General features: G+C 39.2%; 1 protein-coding gene across 2 annotated transcripts in view; it reads right to left on the bottom strand.

Annotated features, from left to right (window-relative positions):
- TEX10 (testis expressed 10) overlaps positions 1-24,070 on the bottom strand; it is a 66,271-nt gene extending 42,201 nt beyond the window's left edge. For both annotated transcript variants that reach the window (XM_044265255.1, XM_044265256.1), the window contains exons 1-5: positions 23,908-24,070; positions 19,991-20,179; positions 16,644-17,356; positions 15,977-16,220; positions 10,354-10,466 (exon numbers count right to left, since the gene is read on the bottom strand). In XM_044265255.1, coding sequence (XP_044121190.1) covers positions 10,354-10,466; positions 15,977-16,220; positions 16,644-17,356; positions 19,991-20,170 — 1,250 coding nt within the window. In that variant the 5' untranslated portion in view covers positions 20,171-20,179; positions 23,908-24,070. The remainder of the gene's footprint in view (positions 1-10,353; positions 10,467-15,976; positions 16,221-16,643; positions 17,357-19,990; positions 20,180-23,907) is intronic.
- Between the last annotated feature and the right edge of the window lie 1,367 nt (positions 24,071-25,437).

Below are 25,437 nucleotides of genomic sequence, written 5' to 3'. Positions count from 1 at the left end.
CTCTCTGTGTCAAATAAATAAGTAAAAATCTTTTAAAAAATAAAATAAAAAAAATAAATGCCAAAATTTCCAATGACAAAATTATAGCCTTTAATATAAACAAAGAATTGAAAGCAGGGACTCAAATGGACATTTGAAGACCAATGTTCACAATAGCATTATTGCAGTAACCAAAAGGTAGAAACCACCCAAACATCCATTGACAAGATGAATATATAAACAAAATATGGGTATATACATACAATGGAGTATTATTTAGCCTTAATAAGGAAGGAAAACTTGGAAGCAACCAAGACGTCCACTAGTAAGTAGGTTAATGGATATATGAACTGTGACACATCCATACAAGAACATAATTAAGCACTTCAAGAAAAGAGCCCTCAAGTCACAAAAAAAACATGGGGAATGGAAGAATGGATAGGCAGAGAACAGAGGATTTTTAGGACAGTGAAATTAACCTATAGGATACTATAATGGTGGATAAATGTCATCATATATTTGTCAAAACTCATAGAATTGTGTAACCAAGAGTGAACCCTAAGGTAAACTATGGATTTGGGATGAAAATGATGTGTCAATGTAGGTTCACAGATTGTAACAAATGTTTAACTCTGGTGCAGGATGCTGACAGCGAGGAAAGCCATGTATTTCTGGGAGCAAGAGTACATGACAATTCTGTACTTTCTGCTCAACTTCACTATTTAACTAAAACTGCTCTAAAAAAATAAAATCTATTTCTAAAAAAAGGGGAAAAGTGCTGGTACATGCTACAATACGGATGAACCTTGAAAACATTTTCTAAATGAAATTAAGCCAGACACAAAAGGAAAATATTTTCTGGTTCTTCTTATGTGAGGTACCTAGAAGAGTCAAATTAACAGAGACAAAAAGTAGAACAGTGGATCCCAGAAGCTGGTGATAGGGGACCATGGTGAGTTATTGTTTCATGGGTACAGACTTCTAGTTTAGGAAGATGAAAAAAATTCTGGAAATGGATGGTGGTGATGGCTGCATAACAATGTAAATATACTTAACACTACTGAACCATATACTTTAAATGATTAAAAAGGTCAAATTTCATGCTATGTGTATTTTATCATAATAAAAATCAGTAATATCCTTTGTAACCCTGTATTTTTATTGAAGATGAAAAATTTAGACATCAGGTCAAAAATTAACTGGGGTTACAATGTTGCCTCTCCTAACTTTAACTTCCATTGCCCTCAACAAGTTATCTGCCAAGTATTCAATGCAGCATCTTATGGAAATAAAAGAGCAGTCCGAAGTCCCTGAAAATGAATCCTGGGGAAATCTTCTGAAGAATAAGCTAGTTATATTGCCAATCTATTTTTGCTAAAAATTCCACAACTACAAAGTCAGCTGGGAAGACAATAGAATAGGCGGACAATAAGCTCACCTCTTCCATGCATACAACTAGGTAACACACATATCAGTTTAAATTACCCGGGAAACCACCCAAAGACTAGCAGAACAAATTCCACAACTAAAGCCAACAAAGAGGCCATGTTCTAGAAAATTGGAAGGGCGAAGACATGGTCTGGAAGCAAAATGAACCATGGCCATTTGACACAATGGAGAGGGAGCTGGTGGTGCGGAGAAGGACAGAAAACAGACTTTCACACTGGGAAGTCCACAAACAGGGAGAATGAATCTCCAGAATATTTACCTTTGAAAGTGAGAGAGGCTAAATTTTCTGAGGTCTTAAAACCAGCAGGACTTAAAGCCTGGAATTTTAAAAATTGGTGGACTTGGCTCTGTGAGAGCCCAGAAGGCATTAGGAAACAGAGTTCTGCGATAGAAGAGATAACAAGACAAATACCCCTGCAAATAACAGTGAAGAACCAGCAAGTGGAAAACTCCAGGGGCAGACAGGAGGAAGAATGATTTGCTCATCTCAAAGAGGCAGGGACCACAGGGAGACTCCAAGAACAAAGTACATGGCAGACACCATTTCCCTCCCCACCCCCCAGCAAAAACAATGGCCACCTGCAGGAACCAGCATGGTAACACCACTCCTCACTTGCTATCACCAAGTTTCTTCACATTCCACCCTCTCCACCACACCCCACCCCAACCATCAGCAGATACGCCCTTCCCAATAACACTGGCCTGAGTCCCAGCACTGCAGGCCCCAACCTCAGCACAAACCCTGACAATGCCACACCACCTGATACTCAGGAGGACCTCACTTCTGACAAGCAGACCTCCACACATCTTGTTAAAATGTGTTAAAGTGTGCCCCACCACTACCGGAGATTAAATACCGCACAAAATATGCCAAGAGACTATGTAAATGCAATGAAGGAAAGAGGCCAAGACTCAACAGGAGAGCACATGCAATACACATAGGAAACACTCTGAAGTGCCAGGTCCTGGGAAATAAGGAACACTGCACTGCAGCGCACTACAGGACTGCTTCTTCGTAAGGCAAACCACAGCAAGAGACCAAAGTGAAAGAAGTATAAGTAATATGCCTGATAGAGAATTTAAAATAACAATCATGAAAATATTAAACTGGGGAAAAGAGTGGAGGACATCACACAGACCGTTAATACAGAGATAAAAGAGAACCAATCAGAGATCAAGAACATAGTTAATGAAATTTAAAATACTCTTGATGGAAGAAATAGCAGGCTAAATGAATCAGAGGAATGAATTAACAACCTGGAAGGCCGGATAAAAGAAGTAACAAGCTGAGCAAAAGAAAGGAAATTATGCAAACTGAGATAAGTCTTAGGGAACTCAATGACTCCACCAAGTATAACAACATCTGCATTATATAGATCTCAGAAGAAAGAGAAAAGGGAGAAAATTTACTTAAAGAAATAATAACTGAAAACTTCCCTAATCTGGGGAAGGAAACAGAGATCCAGATCCAGGAAACACAGAGATCCTGCCCCCATTTCCCACCTTCCTGCCCCCCACTCCAAATTCAACAAAAGGTCATCCAAACAAAACACATAGTAATTACGATGGCAAAAAACAGCAACAAGGACAAAATTTTAAAAGCAGCAAAAGGGGAAAAAGAACAGTTGCATACAAGGGAAATCCTATAAGGCTATTAGTGAATTTTTCAGCAGAAACTTTGCAGGCCAGAAGTGGGGAAAAATATATTCAATGCACTCAAAGATAAAAATGTGCAGCCAAGAATATTCTATCCAGCAAGGTTATCAATCATAATAGAAGGAGAGATAAAAAGTTTCCCAATCAAAAACTAAAGTAGCTCATAATCAGTAAGCCAGCCCTTTAAGAAATATTAAAGTGTACTCTCTCAATGGAAAGAAAGACCATTAAGTGAGAGTATAAAAAGTAAAAAACACAGGGGGCACCTAGTTGGCTCAGTCAGTTGAGTGTCTTGATTCTTGATTTAGGCTCAGGTCATGATCTCTGGGTCAAGAGATCGAGCCTGGCGTAGGACTCCATGCTCACCACGGAGTCTGCTTGAGTTTCTCTCCCTCTGCCCCTCTACCCCTCCACCACAACTCTTGCAGGAGCACTCTCACTCTCCCTAAAATAAATAAACAAAAAACCAAACACAAACCCACAAAAACAGTAAGAATAAATATATTTATAAAACTCAGTCAAGGGAAGGCACCTGGCTGGCTCAGTCGGTTAAGTGTCTGCCTTTGGCTCAGGTCATGATCCCAGGGTTCTGGGATGGAAACCCACGTGGGAATCCCTACTCAGCAGAGAGCCTGTTTCTCCCTTTCCCTCTGACACTCTCCCTGCTTGTGTGCGCACACACACATACACTCTCTCTTTCTCGGTCAAACTATAAAGTCTTTAAAAAATCAGTCAACGGATTCATAAAACAAAAGGGTATTTTATATGAAATCATATACTTGAAACATGGGAGAGGAATAAAGCACAGGTTTAAAATTATGCAACCAACAACTTAATATAGACTCCCATATGCAGATGTTATGTACAAATCTAGTAACTATAAATCAAAAATCTGTAACTAATATGCAAAGAATAAAGAGAAAGGAATCCATGTATATTACTTAAGAAAGCCAATAAACCATGAAAGAGAGCAAGAGAAAGAATGAGAGAAAATCTCCACAAACAAGCACCAAACAAGTTAACAAAATGGCAATTAAGTACATACCTCTCAGTAATTACTTTGATACAGGGTGACAAAGTGGATTAAAAAAAACAAGACCCATCTATATGATGCCTACTTATTTCAGACCTAAAGACACCTGCGGTTTGAAAGTAAGGGGACGGAGAAATATTTATCATGCAAACGGTTCCAAAAGAAAGCCAAGGTAGCAATACTCATATTGGACAAAACAGACATTAAAACAAAGACCGTAACAGGAGACAAAGAAGGACACTATAATTAAAGGGGACAATCCAACAAGAGGACATAACAGTTCTAAATATTCATGCACCCAAATGCATAAAAGTTAATAACAAATATAAAAGGAATAATCAACAGTAATACAGTAACAATAGAGGACTTAAACATTTCACATTCACATCAATGGACAGATCATCCAAAGAGAGAATCGGTAAGGAAAAAGTGGCTTTAAATGAAACACTGGACCAGATGGATTAGCAGACATGATATTCAGAACACTTCATCCTAAAACAACAGAATACACATTCTTTTTCAAGCACACACAGAACATTTTCCAGAATAGATCATGTATTAGACCATAAAACAAGTCTCAACAAACTGAAATCATATCATGCATCTTTTCTGAACACAATGCTATGAAACAAGAAATCAACCACAAGATCTGAAAAGAGCACAAACACACAGAGGTTAAATAAGATGCTATTAAAAGACATTAAAAGAAAATTACATGAAAATGAAAACACAAAGATCCAAAATCTTTGGGATCCAGCAAAAAGTGGTTTTAAGAAGGCAATTTATAGCACGCTGGGTGGCTCAGTGGGTTAAGCCTCTGACTTGGCTCAGGTCATGATCTCAGGGTCCTGGGATCGAGGCCCACATCAGGCTCTCTGCTCAGCAGGGAGCCTGCTCCCCCGCCGCCCCCCCTCCCGCCTGTCTCTCTGCCTACTTGTGATCTCTATCAAATAAATAAATAAAATCTTCCAAAAAAAAAAAAAGAAGGCAATTTATAGAGATCACAGGCCTACCTCAGGAAGAAAAATCTCAAATAAAAGACCTAACCTTACACTTAAAACCAGAAAAAGAACAACAACAACAAAAACCCAAAGAGCAAAACTTAAGAAATAATAACGATTAGAACAGAAATAAATGGTACAGAAATTAAAAAATAGAACAGATCAATGAAACCAGGAACTGATTCTTTGGCGGGGGGGCAGGAAATCAACAAAACTGATAAACTTCTAGGAAGACTCATCAAAAAGGGAAAGAGAGAGAACACCCAAATAAACAAAATTACTAATGAAAAGAGAGAAACAATCACCAATGCCCCAATGCCAAAGAAATACAAACAACTAGTGTCTGGTTGGCTCAGTAGGTCGGGCATCCAACTCCTGATTTAGGCTTGGTACATGATCTCAGGGCCGTGGGACTGAGCGCCATGTCAGGCTCTGCGCGGAGTGTGAGCCTGCCTGGGATTCTCCCTCTCCCTCCACCTACCAAATACACTTCCTCTCTCTAATGGAAAGGAAAGGAATGGGAAAGGAATGAATAAAAATAACTGTGACAGGATATTATGAAAACATATTTGACAACAAACTGGACAACTTGGAAGAAATGGATAAATTCCTAGAAACACATAACCAACCAAAACTAACACAGAAATAGATATAAAATTTGATTAGACCAATCACCAGCAATGAAACTGAAACAATAAAAAATTTCCCAACAAAAGTCCAAGAGCAGACAGCTTCCCAGGCAAATTCTAGCAAACATTTAAAGAAGAGTTAATACTCCTCCTTCTTAAACTATTCCAAAAAAATACAAAAGGAAGGCAAACTTCCAAATTCATTCCATGAGGCCAGTATCACCCTAGTACCAAAACCAGATAAAGATACCACCAAAAAAGAGAACAACAGGCCAGTATCTCTTAAGAATATAAATACAAATATTCTCAACATTAGCAAACCAAATGAACAATATGTTTTTTTAAAAATCATATACTACAATCAAGTGGGATTTATTCCCAGGAGGAAACAGTTTAACATTTGAAAACAAGGTGCACCTGGGCTGCTCAGTCGGTTCGTTTGCTTTCAGCTCAGGTCATGATCCCAGAGTCCTGGGATCAAACCCCACTTTGGGCTCCCTGCTCAGTGGGGAGTCTGCTTTTTCCTCTCCTTCTGATGCTCCCCTTGCTTTTGATCTCTCAGTCACTCTCTCAAATAGACAGTCTTAAATACATGTATGTTTGCAAAAGAAGGGGCAGCTAGCTGGCTCAATTGATAGAGCTTGTGACTTTGATCTTGGGGTCATGAGTAAAGCCCCACATTGAGTACAGAGACTACTTTAAAAAAGTAGAATGTTAAGGGCGCCTGGGTGACTCAGTCAGTTAAGTGGCTGCCTTCAGCTCAGGTCATGATCCCCAGGGTCCTGGGATCAAGTCCCACATCCGGCTCCCTGACCAGCACAAAGCCTGCTTTTCCCTTTCCCTCTGTTTGACGCTCTGCCTACTTGTGCTCTCTAGCTCTCTGTTAAATAAATAAATAAAATCTTTAAAAAAGTAAAATGTTAAAAAGAATATATATTTGCGGGAGCCTGGGTGGCTCAGTGGGTTAAGCCGCTGCCTTCGGCTCAGGTCATGATCTCAGGGTCCTGGGATCGAGTCCCGCATCGGGCTCTCTGCTCCCTCTCTCTCTCTGCCTGCCTCTCTGTCTACTTGTGATCTCTCTCCATCAAATAAATAAATAAAATCTTTAAAAAAATTTAAAAAAAAAATGAATATATATTTGCAAAACAATGTGATACATCACATCAATTAAAGGATAAAAACTATATGCTCACTTCAACAGATGCAGAAAAATCATCTGACAAAGTATACCATCTATTCATGTAAAAACCCTCAACAAAGTTAAGTCCAGAAGAAACATAACTCAACATAATAAAGGCCTTATATGAGGGTACCTGGGTGGCTCAGTCCCTGGATGCCTTCCTTTGGCTTGGGTTGTGATCCCAGAGTCCTGGCATTGAGCCCTGCATTGGGCTTCCTGCTCAGCAGGGAGCCTGCCTTTCCCTCTCTCACTCCCCCTGCTTGTGTTCCCTTTCTAGCCGTTTCTCCCACTGCCAAATAAATAGTATCTTTTAAATAAATAAATAAATAAAGTCCTTATATGAAAAACTCACAGCCAACATCACACGCAATGGTGAAAAACTGAGAGCTTTTCCCATAAGGTCAAAAACAAGGCAAGGATGTCCACTCTCATCCCTTTTATTCAACATAGTAATGGAAGTCCTAGCTACGGCAATTAGACAACATAAACAACCAAAATGTTAAAGAAAAAAAACTACTTGGAGATGACATGATACTCAATACAGAAAACCCTAAAGACTCCACCAAGAAACTACTAAAACTGGTAAATGAATTCAGTAAAGTTCCAAATAAAGTTCCAGGATACAAAATCAATGTACAAAACTCTGTTGCATTCTTACAGACTAATAATGAAGCAAGCAGCAAATGAAATTAAGAAAACAATCCCATTTACAATTGTACCAAAACAATAAAGTATCTAGGAACAAACTTAACCAACGAGGTGAAAGACCTGTACTCTGAAAACTTTAAAAACACTGATTAAAGAAATTCAAGACAATGCAAAAAAAAAAAAAAAAAAAAAAGGAAAGACATTCTATCCATGCTCATGGGTTGGAAAAACAAATATTGTTAAAACGCCTATATTACATAATCTACAGATTTAATACAATACCTATCAAAATGTCAACAGTATTTTTCACAGAACTAGAACGATCCATCCTAAAATTTGTATGGAATCACAAAAGACCTCAAATAGCCAAAGCAATCTTGAAAAACAAAAATAAAACTAGAGGTATCACAACTCCAGTTACATTCCACGTTATACTACAAAGCAGTAGTGAAACCATATGATAATGGCATTAGACACATAGATCAATGGAATACAACAGAAAAACCAGAAATAGGGGCGTCTGGGTGGCTCAGTGGGTTAAAGCCTCTGCCTTCGGCTCAGGTCATGATCTCGGGGTCCTGGGGTCGAGCCCCGCATGGGGCTCTCTGCTCAGCGGGGAGCCTGCTTCCTCCTCTCTCTCTGCCTGCCTCTCTGCCTACTTGTGATCTCTGTCTGTCAAGTAAATAAATAAAATCTTTAGAAAAAAAAAAAAAGAAAAACCAGAAATAAACTAACAATTATAAAGTCAATTAATCTTTGACAAAGGACTGAATATACAATGGGGAAAAGTCTCTTCAACAGCTCTGTGAACAGCTACACACAAAACAATGAAACTGGACCACTTTCTTATACCATATACAAAAATAAATTCAAAATGGATTGAAGACCTAAATGTGAAACCTGAAACCATAAAAATCCTTGGAGAGAGCATAGGCAGTAATCTGACATGGGCTGTAACAACAGTTTTCTAGATATGTCTCCTGAGGCAAGGAAAGTAAAAGCAAAAGTAAACTACTGCAACTACATCAAAATGAAGCTTCTGCACAGAAAAGGCAATAATTAACAAAACTAAAAAGCAACCTACAGAATGGAAGAAGATATTTATAAATGACTTATCCAATAAAGAGTTAGTATCCAGGGGCGCCTGGGTGGCTCAGTGGGTTAAAGGCTCTGCCTTCAGCTCAGGTCATGATCCCAGAGTCCTGGGATCGAGCCCCACGTCAGACTCTCTGCTCGGCGGGGAGCCTTCTTCCCCCTCTCTGCCTGCCTCTCTGCCTACTTGTGATCTCTCTCTCTCTCTCTGTCAAATAAATAAAATCTTAAAAAAAAAAAAGTTAATATCCAAAATGTATAAAGAACTGATACAATCAATACCTAAAAAACAATAATCCAAAACTGAGCAGAAAACATGAACAGAAATTTCTCCAAAGACATCCAAATGGCCGACAGGCACATGAAAAGATGCTTAACACCACTCATCATCAGGAAAATGCAAACCGAAACTACAATAAGATATCACCTCACACCTGTCAGAATAGCTAAAATAAAAAACACAAGCAACAACAACAATAACAAAAAAACAAACACACACACACAAAAAAAACAGAACTCATGTACTGTTGTTGGAATTGCAAGCTGGTGCAGTCACTGTGGAAACAGTACAGAACGGAGGTTCTTGAAAAAAATTAAAACCAGAACCATCCTACAATCCAGGAATCACACTACTGGGTATTTACACCAAAAATTCAAAAACACTAATTCAAAGGGATACACGCACCCCATATTTATTGCAGCATTATTTTCAACAGCCAAACTATAGAAGCGGTCCATCAATAAATGAATGGATAGACAAACCATAAGTGACTCTTAATCTCACGAAACAAACTGTGGGTTGCTGGGGGGAGGGGGGTTGGGAGAAGGGGGGTAGGGTTATGGACATTGGGGAGGGTATGTGCTTTTGGGTAAATTGGAAGGGGAGGTGAACCATGAGAGACTATGGACTCTGAAAAACAATCTGAGAGGTTTGAAGTGGCAGGGGGGTGGGAGGTTGGGGTACCAGGTGGTGGGTATTATAGAGGGCACAGCTTGCATGGAGCACTGGGTGTGGTGAAAAAATAATGAATACTGTTTTTCTGAAAATAAATAAATTGGAAAAAAAAAAATAAATAAAACCTAAAAAAAAAAAAATGAATGGATAAAGTTTTAAGAAAGCAATTTATAGAAACCAAGCTCACCTCAAGAAGCAAGAAAATTTTATTAGATAACTTGTTTTTATATTTATTTCCTCTCACTTGAGGTAAACATTTTTAAAAGTTTCCAGGCTTACAATTTTAAACTCCATCTTCTAATCCATAAGCCTCTCTGTTTTATCCCTCTTTCTGATACTGGTATTAGTTTCACTATTAGTCTCCTTATATATAAATAATACAACTAGATGACCTTTAAGAAACTCTCACTTAGAGATTACATAGTACTTCTCCCAAATAAAATACCCACATCAAGAAATCTTATTAAATTTATTAACAGAATTTGATACCTGAGACTCAAATTGCATCAAATATTTATGTATTTTAAAAACTTTTTTTAAAAATGAAAATTTTAAGGCTTAAAGTGACTTGTTCAAGATCAACCATACTACTGCAACTTTTAGTTTTATTTCACAAAATTTAGGTATGAACCCCTCACAGTGTAGAAAGTTCCAGTTTAAGGCTAACTATTTTTTGGTAATTTCAGGTTAAAAAATTTTTCAAGTCTATACAGTGGAAGGAATCACAATACCTTTTATTTGTCTCTTTCCTTTTGTGCTTGGTTATTTCTTTTAAGGCATATGGAAAATGACTCATAAAATGGTGTTTGAAATCAATAAGATAATTCTTTCGAAGCCACGACTCCTATTAAAATAAGCGAGTATTAGAAAATCTACAAGAAACATTTAAAATAACCAAATTTAAGCAGAAATTTGACTACCTATTAATATCCAATTATAAATTTACCATTATAATACCCCTTTTGCTCATGACAGAAGATATAAATAAATTTTAAAATCAGAGTTAAACATTAGGGCATCCAATTCTCACCCATATTTTTGGTGCTTATTAATTATCTTTACTTGCATTTTATCTACTGTTTAAGAGAAGAAAAAAGGAGAAAGTATGATATAAGAAAATTCTTAATTTGAACCTCTAGTGCAGGATTTGTAAAATATGTCAGAAAGTCTTCTACCTAGTGTCCTATTTATAGAAGAACTCTATTTCATAGCAATTCTATTATTTTCAATTAAAAAGATATTTAACATTGTCATAAAGCAATGAACTTCTCTAAAATTCTTACAGTGTTCATGAATCTTTCTCTCCTACTTAAAATACTAATTCCAGATCACCACACTCTTATTTCCTCCTATCCAGAGAACAAACCATGCCATTTTGCCAGGGACTGAATGGTTTCTTGGGATGTGGGACTTGAGGTGTTTAAAATAGCTGGTCACGCAACAGCTCCTTATTATCCTTTTCTGGATTCTTCTCTTTGTGCTAATCTGTAATTGTATACTCAACATGTCCTTCTGGACTTCTAAAAAGCATCTTAAATTTAACATGAATTGGGATGCCTGGCTGGTGCAGTCAGTTAAGCGCCCAACTCTTGGTTTTGGCTCAGATCATGATCTCCTGAGTCATGGGACTGAGCCTCACATGGGGTTCTGCACTCTGCAGGGAGTCTACTTGGGTTTCTCTCTCCCTCTCCTCCTCACCCCCACCCCTCATGCACTCTCTCTCTAAAATAAATAAAGCTTAAAAAAAATTTAATATGAACAAACTGAACTCTCCCCACCAGCAGTCACACTGTTATTTGGACCTAAGACAGGCAAAACGGTCCCAGGATCTGGCCTCTGTCACTTTCTCTGACTCATCATCATCTACCTTTCTCCTGGTGCCTCACTAGCACAGGCTTTCCTGCCTTTCCTCAAATATGTAAAATCTGTTCTCACTTTAGGGGCTTTACACTTGCTATTTCCTATGCCTAGAAGGTTCTTCCCACAGGTCTTTACAACACTTGGTCCTTTAACTTCACTGAGTGCCATTCGAAGTTGTGCAAATGGGTGCCTGGGTGGCTCAGATGCTTAAGTGTCTGCCTTCGGCTCAGGTCATGATCTCCAGCTCCTGGGATCAAGCCCCATGTCGGGCTCCCAGCTCAGACGGGAGTCTGCTTCTCCCTCTCCCTCTCCCTCTGCTTCTGCTGTCTCACTCAAGTGAATAAATAAAATCTTAAAAAAAAAAAACAAAAAGGAAAAAGTCATGAAAATATTTCTGACCACCTACTTAAAATAGCTCCCACTTGGGATGCCTGGGTGGCTCGGTCAGTTAAGCATCTGCCTGTGGCTCAGGTCATGATGCCAGAGTTCTGGGATCGAGCTCCACACTGGGCTCCTTGCTCAGTGGGAGCCTGCTTCTCCCTCTCCTCTCCACTTGTGCTCTCTCTATCTCTGTCACTATCTCTCTCTCAAATAAATAAAATCTTAAAAAATAAAATAAAATAGCTCCCCCTCATTCTGTTCCAGGACCTGTTCTCTCTTTACCCTGCTTTACTTTTATCTTTCTTCTTAGCACTGACATTATATATTTGTTTACATCCATCAACCCCACCAGAAGGTTAAGAACTGTGAGGGCAAGCAATGCTGCAATGATGGAATTGTCTTTCATCTGTGTTGTCTAATACAGCAGAAACTAGCCATATGTACCCACATGAGCACTTGAAATGTGGCTAGTACAACTGAGGAACTGAATTTTAGTTAACTTAAATAGCCACATTTATAGATGCTTCACAAATCCTTGACACATGACTGCATCTGCCCACTCTTCACAAATTCTAATCTTCATGGGGAAAAGACATCAGCAATGAGACACATAAATTAAAAGCAGCATTAAAATATAAAGCTAAGATACAACACAATTCCTATAGCAATTATAATACTGACCCTGAGGCTAGTAATACAAGACCCCAAAATCCAAGGTAAATTAAAAAGTTAATGTTACATATTTTTTTGACAAAGAGAGATACAGTGAGTGGCAACACAAGCAGGGGGAGTGGGAGAGGGAGAAGCAGGCTCCCCGCCAAGCAGGGAGCCCAATGCCTGGCTCAATCCCAGGACCCTGGGATCACTACCCAAGCTGAAGGCAGACACTGAACAACTGAGCCACCCAAGCACCCCTTGTATGTCATCTTTAAAACTAAGGATACATGCATATATCATAAATAACCAACCTCAGTAAGAACATGTACTCAACCACTGCAAGTAAGATTTAATGTACCTTGAGATTTCTTTTTCAAGCAAAGATCAGAGATTTCAGATTTCTAAAAAGGTTTTTTAAAAAACACTTAGGAAAAAATGAAGTTTCTCAACTGTGCAGCAAATAAATACATTTAGCAAAACCTAAAAGCAAACAGTTATCTAAGACTGCACCTAATTTAGATGCTAATTTATCAAGAGAAGACCTATACATTTTCTGAGAGAAGGGCTACAATCCAGGTTGTGGGATATAATTTGTATTTAAGTCCAAGGAATGCCATTTCATCCCTCCTTTAAAGTCTGAGTGTTACAGGTCACGCAATGTCTTAACTACTAAGCTAAACTAAAGGTCAGTGAAAGGGGAACAGTGAGAATGGTAACAAAAAATAAATGACTGCATTTTAATGTCACTGTGCAACTCACATACATATTTATACTTCGTCTCTAAAATAATGGAGCTTACCTTATCCAGTTATTACAGTTAAACATAACCCATTTGCCAAGGTAAATCAGAGAATTCTACCAGTGTATGCTTTTAAATACTATTTCTATTTGAATTAAACTTCCTTCAGTTCATTTGAATTTTAAACAGTAACCCAATTTAGTATTCTATGTTGCCTTCCACAGTCTATGCAAAACAGTCTTCTGAACTCAGTGTCCTGCATTAATGAACTGCTAATAAATACAACTGTATTAGAACAGCACAGAATAGTTCTAAAGCATACAACTTTAAATATCCATAAAATTAAGGCAGTGGTTAGGCCCCTTGACAATGTTATCTGAATGATAGCGGATGATATAAAACTAGTATAATTAATGAATTTGCACTTGGTCCTACATTCTATTTAGTTACAAATACTATTACTAAAGAAATAACAATAATTACTCGGTGTCCATATGTCACCAAACACCAAGATGTCCAGAATCTTTATTTCTTGGCCTTCTAAAAATTAAGGAAAGACTAGTACTTAAAATTTATGTTGATATCATTACTTTTACTTTTTATCCCAGGTTCAGATAAATCCATTAAAGACTGTAAATAACGGGCTCCTGGGTGGCTCAGTGGGTTAAGCCGCTGCCTTCGGCTCAGGTCATGATCTCAGGGTCCTGGGACTGAGTCCCGCATTGGGCTCTCTGCTCAGCGGGGAGCCTGCTTCCTCCTCTCTCTCTCTCTGCCTGCCTCTCTGCCTACTTGTGATCGATCTCTGTCAAATGAATAAATAAAATCTTTAAAAAAAAAAAAAAAGACTGCAAATAACATACTTTTCTAAAAAGCTATATAATTATTACCATCACTAGCTTACATCACAGATTGCCATGAAAGACAGTAAGCTTTGCTTTCATAAAATCATACATCCTAACCCCAACCCTGATCAATTTCTTGCCAATGTATGCAATGAATTATGAGACAGGCTCAAAATCTTAGTCAATAAAATGCCATGCTATTTGAAAAAGCAATTCATGTAACAACTCTATAAATGATGGGTAATGGGGTAATAGTGCTAGAGTAAGCTCTTAAAATACATACTTTAATATGACTCCATAATGCATTTCAAGATTATCAAGTATTACTTTTCATTTAACCCCATTTTATGTGGTCTACTAGCTTTAAATAAAAAGAATTAAACAAAACCAAAAAACTGCATAGTCCGTTTTGTACATATGTAAACAACTTCAAAGATTCACACCTGCCTAGTCAAAAGTCCTTGCAGGAATCCTAAAAATCAGATGCTTCAAGTTTTAAAGTACTCTTCCTGCAACTGCCCTTTTTGATAGCATCCTATCATATTAATTTAACACCAATTAACAAAGCTTGTTCTTGGGACGCCTGGGTGGCTCAGTTGGTTAAGCAGCTGCCTTCGGCTCAGGTCATGATCTCAGTGTCCTGGGATCGAGTCCCACATCGGGCTCCTTGCTCAGCAGGAGCCTGCTTCTCCCTCTGCCTCTGCCTGCCATTCTGTCTGCCTGTGCTCGCTCTCTCCCTCTCTCTCTCTGATAAATAAATAAAATCTGAAAAAAAAAAAAAAAAAAAAGCTTGTTCTTCCTTAATTGCCCTATGGACTATATATATTCTCTATGCTACAGCACCCTAAGAAAGCTGCCACCATTCAATTCTCCCCCCAAAAAGTAGATAAAATAAAATTTAATCATCGCAAAGCATGTCTTTACTATCAGCTTTTCTAGTAAAAAACTGATATAGACTTAGAATCTTGGGTTAATTTCACTAACACCATACCCACAACTATAGCTTACCTATATAGTAAAGATAACTTTTACAAATGTTTTCTGATCTTCTATCCCTTACCAAGAGAAACAAAAAGAGCATGAACTAATCAAGTTTGTATGTAGCTTCTTCTCTAAATCATAGGAGTTTAAAAAGAACTCATAAAAAAAAAAAATGAACTCAGGGTTGGTTATGAGATCTTCACTGTGGTCCATTTCTGCTAAAACTGGCACCATGGCACACTGGAACAAGATACTTAATAAGCAACATTTTAATCCCATAAAAGGCCTCCAGAAAGTAGAATGTTCCTACATAATCAATGTACCATAACCAATGCATTTATTGTAACACCACTGTGAATTATACCTAATAAAAGCAACTGAAATCAAGCTCACCAAAAAAAAAAAAAAAAAAGGTGGGAAGGAAGGAAGAAATCAAGTTCATTAAGTTATACACCTCACACGGCACCTAGGTGTGTCAGTTGGTTAGGCATCCAACCCTTGATTTCAGCTCAGGTCATTAACTCAGTCAGGGTTGTGGGACTGTTGAGCCCCAGATCAGGCTCCATGCTCGACATTAATCTGCTTGAGATTCCCTCTCTCTCTCTCTCTCTCCCCACTACACTCTGGCCCTCCCCCAATTCAGGTGCTCTCCAAATAAATAAATAAATAAGTGAATCAAAAAAAGAAGTTATGCATTTCACTTAAATTAAAAATATTCAGAGAATCTCAAAAACTATTTTAACTTGCAGTTTAGGGCAAAAGCAAGAAGTAAATTTATAATTACATCATGATGTTTTAGAAAATGCATAACCAAATAGTAATATATGGATTTCTAATCTGCCCATGTATGACAAAAAACATTATTACTAAGAAAATACCCCATTAAGTTCTCACCAATTTATGAGTTTCATCATGTTGTTTAGAGAGTTTCCACAGAAGGGAAATAATATTAAGAACTTGCTGCATAACCTGCAGAGGTTCTCGTTCTATACCATTTCCAACAGAAGCAGCTAGTTGCGGAGGCACAGCTTCAATCCAGCATTCAATTAGCAATGGAATTATTATCTCAATAAATCCTTTCAAGTTTTCAGTAGATGAGAGGCCTTCATCCACACTGCCTAGTCCTCCAACCAGGTACCTAATTAAGGAAGGGTAAGAATGAAAAAAAAATTAATGATTAAAAACGATTTTCCCTTGTTTTAATTTAAATATTAAGTGTAAAGTACTAGTAAAACTGAAGTTCCCTGAATTGATAATTACATTGATCAAAACTAGTAAACAAATAAAATTCTAAAATGACAAAGCCAAGAGAAACTATCAAGTTTTACTTCTCATTAGGCTTTGCTAAAAATGAATAAATTAATTACTTTCAAATGACTCCTCCCATCAGTAAATAAAATCAAATCATGAGCAACTATATGACTTTTATATGAATTTTATAACTTTTATATGAAAACTATAAAAGACAACTGCACGTCTTCCCACCATTAGCCATCAACGGTCAGTAGTTAAAATTCAACATAGGAAAACTGAGTGTGGACATAACTGAAATCCTTCTTACCGTAGCCTGAACTGTGAACTGACATTTGGCTGTGAACCCCCATTTTCATAAACCTGGATGTGCTGCTGGTCGTTGGCATGTTCCTTCCAGTTGATAAAAATGGAGTTGCTAGTGGCATGGGGATTTTCTTTTTGTTCCTGAAGTCCTTCACTTTCTCTCAACCTACTGGATCCATCTGCCAAGGCCTGAAGGAATTTACTGAGTCTCACTAAGACTTTCAGCCTCCACTGCTGAGAAGTGAGTCTCCGATTAGGATTTACAGAAAGTATCCAGGACTGGGATCTGTCTCTATTTATCAGTCCTTTGGACAGCTGCTGATGAGAAATAAGTTCTACAAAATTCTTAAGCAATATACTGCTACGGCCAGTAATTAAGGCTGGGTACTGTTCCAGCAGAATGTCCAAAACTTTCAAAGAGTCCTCCTGAATTCCTTCAGTAATGTGAGTCATGGCACTAGAGAGATGGGCACTTACCAAAGGAAAAAATGGAGAAATTTGTTCAGCTCGTATTTTGGGGGCCAGGAATTGAAGAAGTTGAACTGCTGCTAATCGTACATTAGCATCTTTATCTGTAAACACAGCAGTCACTTCACTTAATATGTTTGAAAGGTGTGCATCAATTATAAATGGGTACTGAGACAAAAGGTCTTTAAGTCCAAGAAGAGCACTTTGTTTAACCCCAGCATTGTAGTGATGCATCTGTGACAGCAAATCCTAAAAATAAAAACAGAACATTTAGGTATACATGCAATACTATTAACATTTTCAAATAAACATGCTAATCAAAACTACAAACCATACACTAACACTCCTTAGGGAAGCTGCTTCAGTAAGTATTTTCTAAACATTACCTAGACTCTACTAAGAAGAGAAACACTGTTTTATCTTTAAAACAGATTTAGTTTAGAGGCCCTTGGGTGGCTCAGTCCATTAAGCTGCTTAAGCATCTGCCTTAGGCTCAGGTCCTGATCTCAGACTCCTGGGACAGAGTCCAGCACTGGGCTTGCAGGGAGCCTGCTTCTACCTCTCCCTTTTCCACTCCCCCTGCTACTTCCCTGCTTATGCACGTAAGACCTAAAAGATAAATAAAATCTTTAAAAATAAATAAATAAATAGATTTGGCTTTAAAAAAAATTACGTAATTTTCAGTTAGAATTTTCTTTTCTTGAAATTGACCTGTATGAAGGCTTAGGCGTGCTATCATTTAAAGTGACAGCAATCAAAATAAAAAATTTTTTTAAAAAAGTGACAGCAATCATCATCACTATTTAAAGAACTACTATATATCAAACATACGGTAGGTGCATTTATATAATTTAACAGGCCTGTTTTGCCTATTTTAAATGGTTTTTCAGGGGTATGTGTGCCCATCCTTAGTATGACATTTGACAATTTTATCTGTGGAATAATTTATATAATTTGTGAGAAAAACGTAACTTCAAATATCTTTTCAATATTATTTAATTTTCAGAGTTTAAAAGCGAACTAGAAAATGCTTATCCTCACAAAAACTTGTTCATGAATGTTCCTAACAGCAATACACATAAGAGTCAAAAAAATGGCAACAAACTGGGTGGGGGATGGGCTACATGAGGAATGGGTAGGGCACTTGTGATAAACACCGGGTGCTGTATGTAAGTGCTGAATCACTGAATTCTACTCCAGTAATCACTACATGTTAACTAACAAATTTAAATTTTTTTTTTACAAAGTGGAAATGATCAAATGACCATCAACTGACGTCTGATAGTATGTGACATAACCACGCACTAAACTACTCCTCAAAAATACAAAGAATGAAGTACTGTTCTGACAGATATGGTATAACATGAATGAACCTCAAAAACATGCTAAATAAAAGACCAGTAACAAGAGAGCACATATTATTCCATTTATATTAAGTGACCAGAATCAGCAATCTATATAGATAGCAGGTAGCTTAGTGGATGCCTAGAGTAAGAGGAAAAGAATGGCGAGTGACTTTTTTTTTTTTTTTTTTTTGAAATTCCTGTGACAGAGAGAGATCACAAGTAGGCAAAAAGGCAAGCAGAGAGAGAGAAGGTGGGGAGGCAGGTTCCCTGCTACACAGAGAGCCCAATGCGGGACTCGATCCCAGGACCCCGAGATCATGACCTGAACTGAAGGCAGCGGCTTAACTCACTGAGCCACCCAGGCGCCCTGGGGAGTGACTTCTAATAGGTATAGGGTTTCTTTATGGAATGATTAATATGTTCTAAAATTAGATTACAGGGGCGCCTGGGTGGCTCAGTGGGTTAAGCCGCTGCCTTCGGCTCAGGTCATGATCTCAGGGTCCTGGGATCGAGTCCCGCATCGGGCTCTCTGCTCAGCAGGGAGCCTGCTTCCTCCTATGTCTCTCTGCCTGCCTCTCTGCCTACTTGTAATCTCTCTCTGTCAAATAAATAAATAAAATCTTTAAAAAAAATAAAAAATAAAAAAAATAAAATTAGATTACAGTGATAACAGCATAACTCCATAAATATATTAAAAACTACAAAATAGTACATTTTATTTTAGGTAAGCTCCACGCTACACACTGAGCCCACTACAAGGCTTCAACTCATGACCCTGAGACCAAGACCTGAGCTGAAATCAAGAGTCAGACGCTTAACCAATTAAGCCACCCAGGTACCCCTGGAATGGTATACTCTAAATGGGTCAATTTTTTTTTTTTTTTTAAAGACTTTATTTATTTATTTGACAGAGAGAGATTGCAAGTAGGCAGAGAGGCAGGTAGAGAGAGAAGGAGGAGGAAGCAGGCTCCCTGCCGAGCAGAGAGCCCGATGCGGGACTCGATCCCAGGACCCCGAGATCATGACCTGAGCCGAAGGCAGCGGCTTAACCCACTGAGCCACCCAGGCGCCCTAAATGGGTCAATTTTATTATGCCTAAGTTACATCTCAATAAAGCTGTCAAAATTTTAAGCAAAAGTACTGCTCAAACTTTAACTGCACATATTTACAATGAACCTATAAGTTATGTGCTATGAGTTCAAAATGAGTAAGACAAGATGTTCATGACTATAAAAACAGCTGGAAAACTGTGTCATCAAAAACCTGATACATCAAAAAGTTAAACATAAGAATTATTTCCAGAGCATATAATAAATTATCAAATAGTTATACAATGAAGAAATCACTGTGGGTTTAGTTGAGCAAGTCTTTCTAGAGGAGGTGGGAAAGCTTCAGTGGCAACTCAGATTTGGTTAACAAAAAAATTCCAACCATCAGCCATCTATAAACCCTCAAAATTAAAACAACTTTTCACAAAAATCATTCTAGATGACTTCAAAGAAAGTATGATTTTATCAAAATAATATTTACGATTTACCTTTATGTTAAGCTTTCTATTGTTTGTTGGAAGAGCTCCATCTTCTTTGAGTTGCTCAGGCAGATGTATAGTCTTAGTTTTAAAGTTTGTAACAGTAGCATTTTCTAACTTGGGTTTCTTTTTACCAACTTTTAGTTTTACTTTTTGAAAATCATCTTGGCGTTTTCTTTTTTTGGTCATTCTTCAGTGCTATAGTGAAAAGAAATTTAAAACAATGGGTAAAAAAAAAGAAACTTAAAAGAACAAATAAAGTGTTTTCCAACATTTATATTAATTCTAAAATTTATTTCAAAGACAATCAAGAATCAGAGCCAATAAGAACTATGCCAAAGGATCAAAGTATCAAATGGAAAATACCTTTACCAAGAGGTATACCTTAGTCAAGAGACACTGTAAACAGGAGTCATCAACAGTAAGGCAACAAACCTCCCATAGGTTTGTCAAGGGTTTCTAGCCAAGGAACGTTCCTCAAGCAATTGTGCCAAATACAAATCTTTGGAAATAAGGTCCCACCTAGGGTTTGGAGGGAGTGAGGGGGGAGAGAACACATTTGCTCCTGGCCCCTCAAAGTCCCTGAGGAACCTCTACTAACAAAACTTAAGTTTTTAAATGCAGCCTGTAATAGTCAGAAGTCATTTCATCAACCTATGCTGATGTTTGAAAAAAGTTTAAGATTCAGAAATATGTAGCAAGGAAAGTTAATGAGCATTTCATGAGTAAGGGAAGCAGGGTATAGATCAGGAGTAGAGAATAAGCCTAGTAAAATGAGAGAGCAGTATTTTGAACAACAGGATAGGTTCAGATTAGATATTCAAAAGCAGAAAAAAAAATATCCAAAAATATCCAAAAAATATCCAAAAGCAGGATCAAAAGCAGTATAAAAGGAAATCTACTGTAACAGAGGGATAAGGAACAAAGACTAGCTAGGCCACTGTTGTAATAAATAACTTGAGCATAAACATGTCATCTTCCATTTCCCCCTCTATACCACATTCTTTCAATTTACATCCAAATCTTCCCATTTACACAAAAAAGCTTTGATCTGTGCCTCCTATCCATTCCCAGGCCACTTCTTAAATTCTTTATTTCTACCCTAGGCTGTTTATTAGTTTCCCCCATCAGTATGCTTCCCTTGTTTTTAGTGTCTATTCCCTAGCCCATCTGCTGGAGTCACAAGAGAGATCTTCCTAAACACAAACCTGACCAAGGCTCAGGACTTTTCAGCTCTTCTTTTACTTCCTTACAGTAAGAACATGGCATGTCCTTCCTAACTTCCTCTCCACCTTTATCTTCCCTAACATCTATCTAAAAATTAGCCTCCTATACCTAGAACCAGCTCAACTCTAATTGAAACCTCTTCCAACATGCTGCAAAAATAATGAATTCTGTACACCCACTGTAATAGGTAAATTACCTCTGAAATAAGTAAAACAACTTCTGGTCTACCATAATCATCCTATGTCCAGGTATTTTTTTTTAAGTCACAGTACTATAAGTCAGAGTCCAAAAAATTTGAGTAAAATGAAGTTTTACTTTTTTTTAAAAAAGATTTTATTCATTTACTTGACAGAGAGAGATCACAAGTAGGCAGAGAGGCCGGCAGAGAGGAGGAAGCAGGCTCCCTGGTGAGCAGAGAGCGATGCGGGGCTGGATCCCAGGACCCTGCGAACATGACCTGAGCGAAGATGACCTGAGCCGAAGGCAGAGGCTTTAACCCACTGCGCCACCCAGGCACCCTGAAGCTTCACATTTATTGTGAAATAAAATTGCTTGTGCAAGACCAAGCAGCTCAAGTTCCAGGAATCCAGAAGCCAATCACCTATAACATTATATCCAAATTCACATGATTTCAAGGTTTTTAATATATTAGAGCCCCTTGAGCTAAGTAGGATTTGGCTACATAGGTTAAGAGCAGATTCTAGAGCCAGACTGATTCAGTTCTTATCCAGACTGCCACTTCCTAGCCGTAGTTAAAAGTATGCCACAGTTTTTATCCACAAAATAGGAATAATAATACTTACATCATATAGTTATTATAAGGTAAGATTACTAAGAAACAAATGAGTTCCTATTTGTAAAACTGCACCTGGCACTATCAAATATATATAAGAACAAACATGTATATTTTCTTAAAGTCTCAGGACCAGTACATATCAAGCACAGTATTAAATGCATTATGTACATTAGCATTCAATTTTCACAAAATCATGTGAGCAAGGTGGTACTAAATCCATCTTAAAGATGTGGCTCAGAAAGATCTGTCAGACCTGTATTAGGGAATTGAGGAGGGACTAAGGGCTCTGAAAAATCAGCTTTATGTTATACAAACTGGAATTAAGGTGAGGATTGCAAACCTAAGTGGCAAAATGGTTTCTCATTTCATTTATACCAATTCCAAGTATTCATCCCACCCACACCTCTATTCTAGTTTTTTTAAAAAATGGTTAAGCAAAGCATAAAAAGAATATTCAATTTAAAAAAAAAAAGTTTTCATTGATTAAGCAAACATTTTGTGAGCTTTCCTTACAATTTTATTACTAGCCAGTACCAAAGATGAAATAAATGGTACAAGAGAGAAAAATCAAATTAATTAACCCCAATTCACCAATCCTCCGTGCTATCTTTAGCCACTAACTACCTCACCTGTGGCCAATATACAGTCTGTCAAGCTTATGTCATATTATCCATCACTTTTTATCAGTCACACTAATTTTGCTGTTAGGAAAACTAAGAGGGCTGATCGCCATTCTTTGGCTTTTAAAGCTGGTATTATTATTTTTGAGTGCACAGAGACCATTTTTATACTAGGAATTTTTAAAGTTCTATTACCTATTTGTTATTGTCACTTTAAAATAAAGATTTTCAGAGACGCCTGGCTGGCTCAGTAGGTAGAGCATGCAACTCTGGATCTCAGACTAATGAACCTGAGCCCCACCTTAAGTGTGGAGAAGACTTAGAAATAAAAGCTTTTAAAATAACTAAATAAAATTTTAAAAATACAGATTTTCATAGTACAGCACAACAAACATTTTGACTAAGCCACTTAAACAGTAGCCGGTACTGAACAGAAGGTACAAACTCCAGTCTCAGCGGATAAACTTTGACATCGCTGGACCTCCTACGCGGGTAAGCCCCTGAAGTTCTAAAACTGAATTTCATATATTGCAATTACAGGTCTCCTAATTGCAACACAAAGGAGATTCCAGAGTATCAGAATTTCGACAGAGTCAAATTCCAGCTAATCTGTCTGCCACCCCATTACCCTAATTTCCAACTTCTTTCAAAAAAAAATTAATAATGCATACTGCAATTTTCTTTGATAATCTCCCCGCCAACCCCTTACTCTCACGAGTTCCTCCCAACTCTACTGAGGGGGTCAATCGGAGAAACCAGACTTCTCAGAAAGTAGATGCCCCAAAGTGTGCCCAATCAGAGAACTTCCGATGACGCTCTGCTCCCCCCCACACCTGGACGGCGACAGGGCCGTGCAGCAGACGCCCGCTCATCCCCACCACCCGTCTTGGTCCAGCAGCCCACACGTGAAGAGCCCGTGGACGGTAAGAACGATCGTTCCTTCTACTCCTGCGGCCCGTGGTCAGGAACACAGTCGAGGAAGGGGGGCCCAAATCAAGGCACACCGGCCTAAAAGTCTCCGAGACGCGAAACCGCGCGAACCCGCCCAGTCACTTGCGCTTCAAAAGCCCGCGGGGTGACCCACCCCCGCACTGCCCCGCTCCGCACCCAGACCCCGCTCCGCACCCAGACCCCGCTCTGCAGCAGCGCCTCCGGACGGCCCCCGGGGCGCGCACACCAGCCACAGCCGGCCTGGCCGCCTGGGCCGCGAACGGGGGAGCAACGGCTCCGCGCGCCGTCCCGCGCCCTGGGAGGGCCCGGCCCGACGGGCGGCGGCCGCTCACCTGAGGACCCGGCCGGGACCGGGCCGCGGAGGCACAGGAAAAGAGCGTCCGAGCAGAAGCCCAAGGGGTGACGGCGTGCGCCACCGGCCTCAGCCTCTCGTCCCCGAGCGTGTTTTCAAACCACCTCGTCCTCACGCGGCCGCGTCTCCTTCCGCCGCCCGGAAATCAGGGCCCCTCCCCCGTCGCGCCGCGATCACGTGACCGCGGCCCGCAGCCGCGCGCAGCCGGGGAGGCGGGAGTGGGAGAGGTAGGCCCCGCCCTCGGGAGGAGGGGACCAGCCGGAAGCCCCCTGCGCTCCGGGAAGCCGAGGGAGCAGAGCGCAGGATCCGAGGACAAAGCTTGGCTCTAAGTCCGGCCCCGAACTTCCTGGGCGTGCGTGGTGGGAAGGGGTGTCGCCCTGGTTACGGCTGCTGGAGAGCCTACCTATTCTCCCCTCGTTAGACCGCAGTTCCTCAGACCCGGAGCTACATTCTCTGAATGTAGAACAGAAGTTGAACTGAATGGGGAAAGGGAAAAGTTTCAGACTGCTAGAACCATAGAGTCCCTGAGAACTTTAACCTGGATGGAGCAGTTAAAGAATTACTCGACAGAGGGCAAAATGCATGCCGTAGCTAAAGCCTGAAAGTCTTAGCGGAGGATTTTCCCTGATAGTTCAGTATCTGAGCACGGAGATTGCTGCTACTGAAATTAAGTGGGCCCAGGGAAGTGAAGAGAGAAAATGAATGCCTAGAAAGGGGATGAGAAAGCAAGGAGAGTGGTTCTTTGAAAGATTTCCTTACCTAAGACTGGCAGGAGGGGTGAAGGAAAGTCCTGGCTGTGGATTTGAGACCTTGATTCAAATTTGTCTCTACAGCTTATCAGATGTAAAACAGTAAAGCTGACAACCATATGAGCCTCAGTTTTACGAGCGGAGACACAAGCCCTGGGACTAGATAGATTCCTACTCTATGACCAGAGATAAAGCAGACCCAGATACCCACCTCTCTTCCCTGGCATCGGAGCTGTACTACCACAATCTGCCTTGAATCCACCGTAAACATACTTTGGAGAGTCATCAGCATTATATGGTATTACATGGTTTTAAAAGTTATGAGACTGGATCAGAAGAGGAAAGGCTTATTGCTAGCCAGACATGTCCCCTCAACTCCAGATTCCTAGCTAACAGCTTATTCAACATTTCCTTTGGACATCCTATTTATACCTACCTCAAGGTGAACATGTCCCAAATGGAACTCCTGATTTTCCCCCCTGAAATTTATTCCTGCTACACCTTCTTCATCTCAAATAGGAATTTTAAACGTTCTAGTTACTCAGGCCGAAAACCCAAAGAAAGGCTTCTTCCATATCACACATCTAACTCATCAGGAGATTCTGATCACATCAAACGTTTGCGGACTTCCACCACTTCACACCACTTCCTTTCCTATCATCATGGTCCAAGCCGTCTCATGATCACAATGGAAAAGCCTTTGAATAGGTTTCCCATAGCCATCATTGCACTCTACTGTCTTCTCCCTGCAATCTAATAGC

The sequence above is a fragment of the Neovison vison genome, chromosome 9 (genome assembly GCF_020171115.1).
Source record: "Neovison vison isolate M4711 chromosome 9, ASM_NN_V1, whole genome shotgun sequence".
NCBI lineage: Eukaryota > Metazoa > Chordata > Mammalia > Carnivora > Mustelidae > Neogale > Neogale vison.
This window is presented reverse-complemented; position numbering and strand designations above follow the sequence as displayed.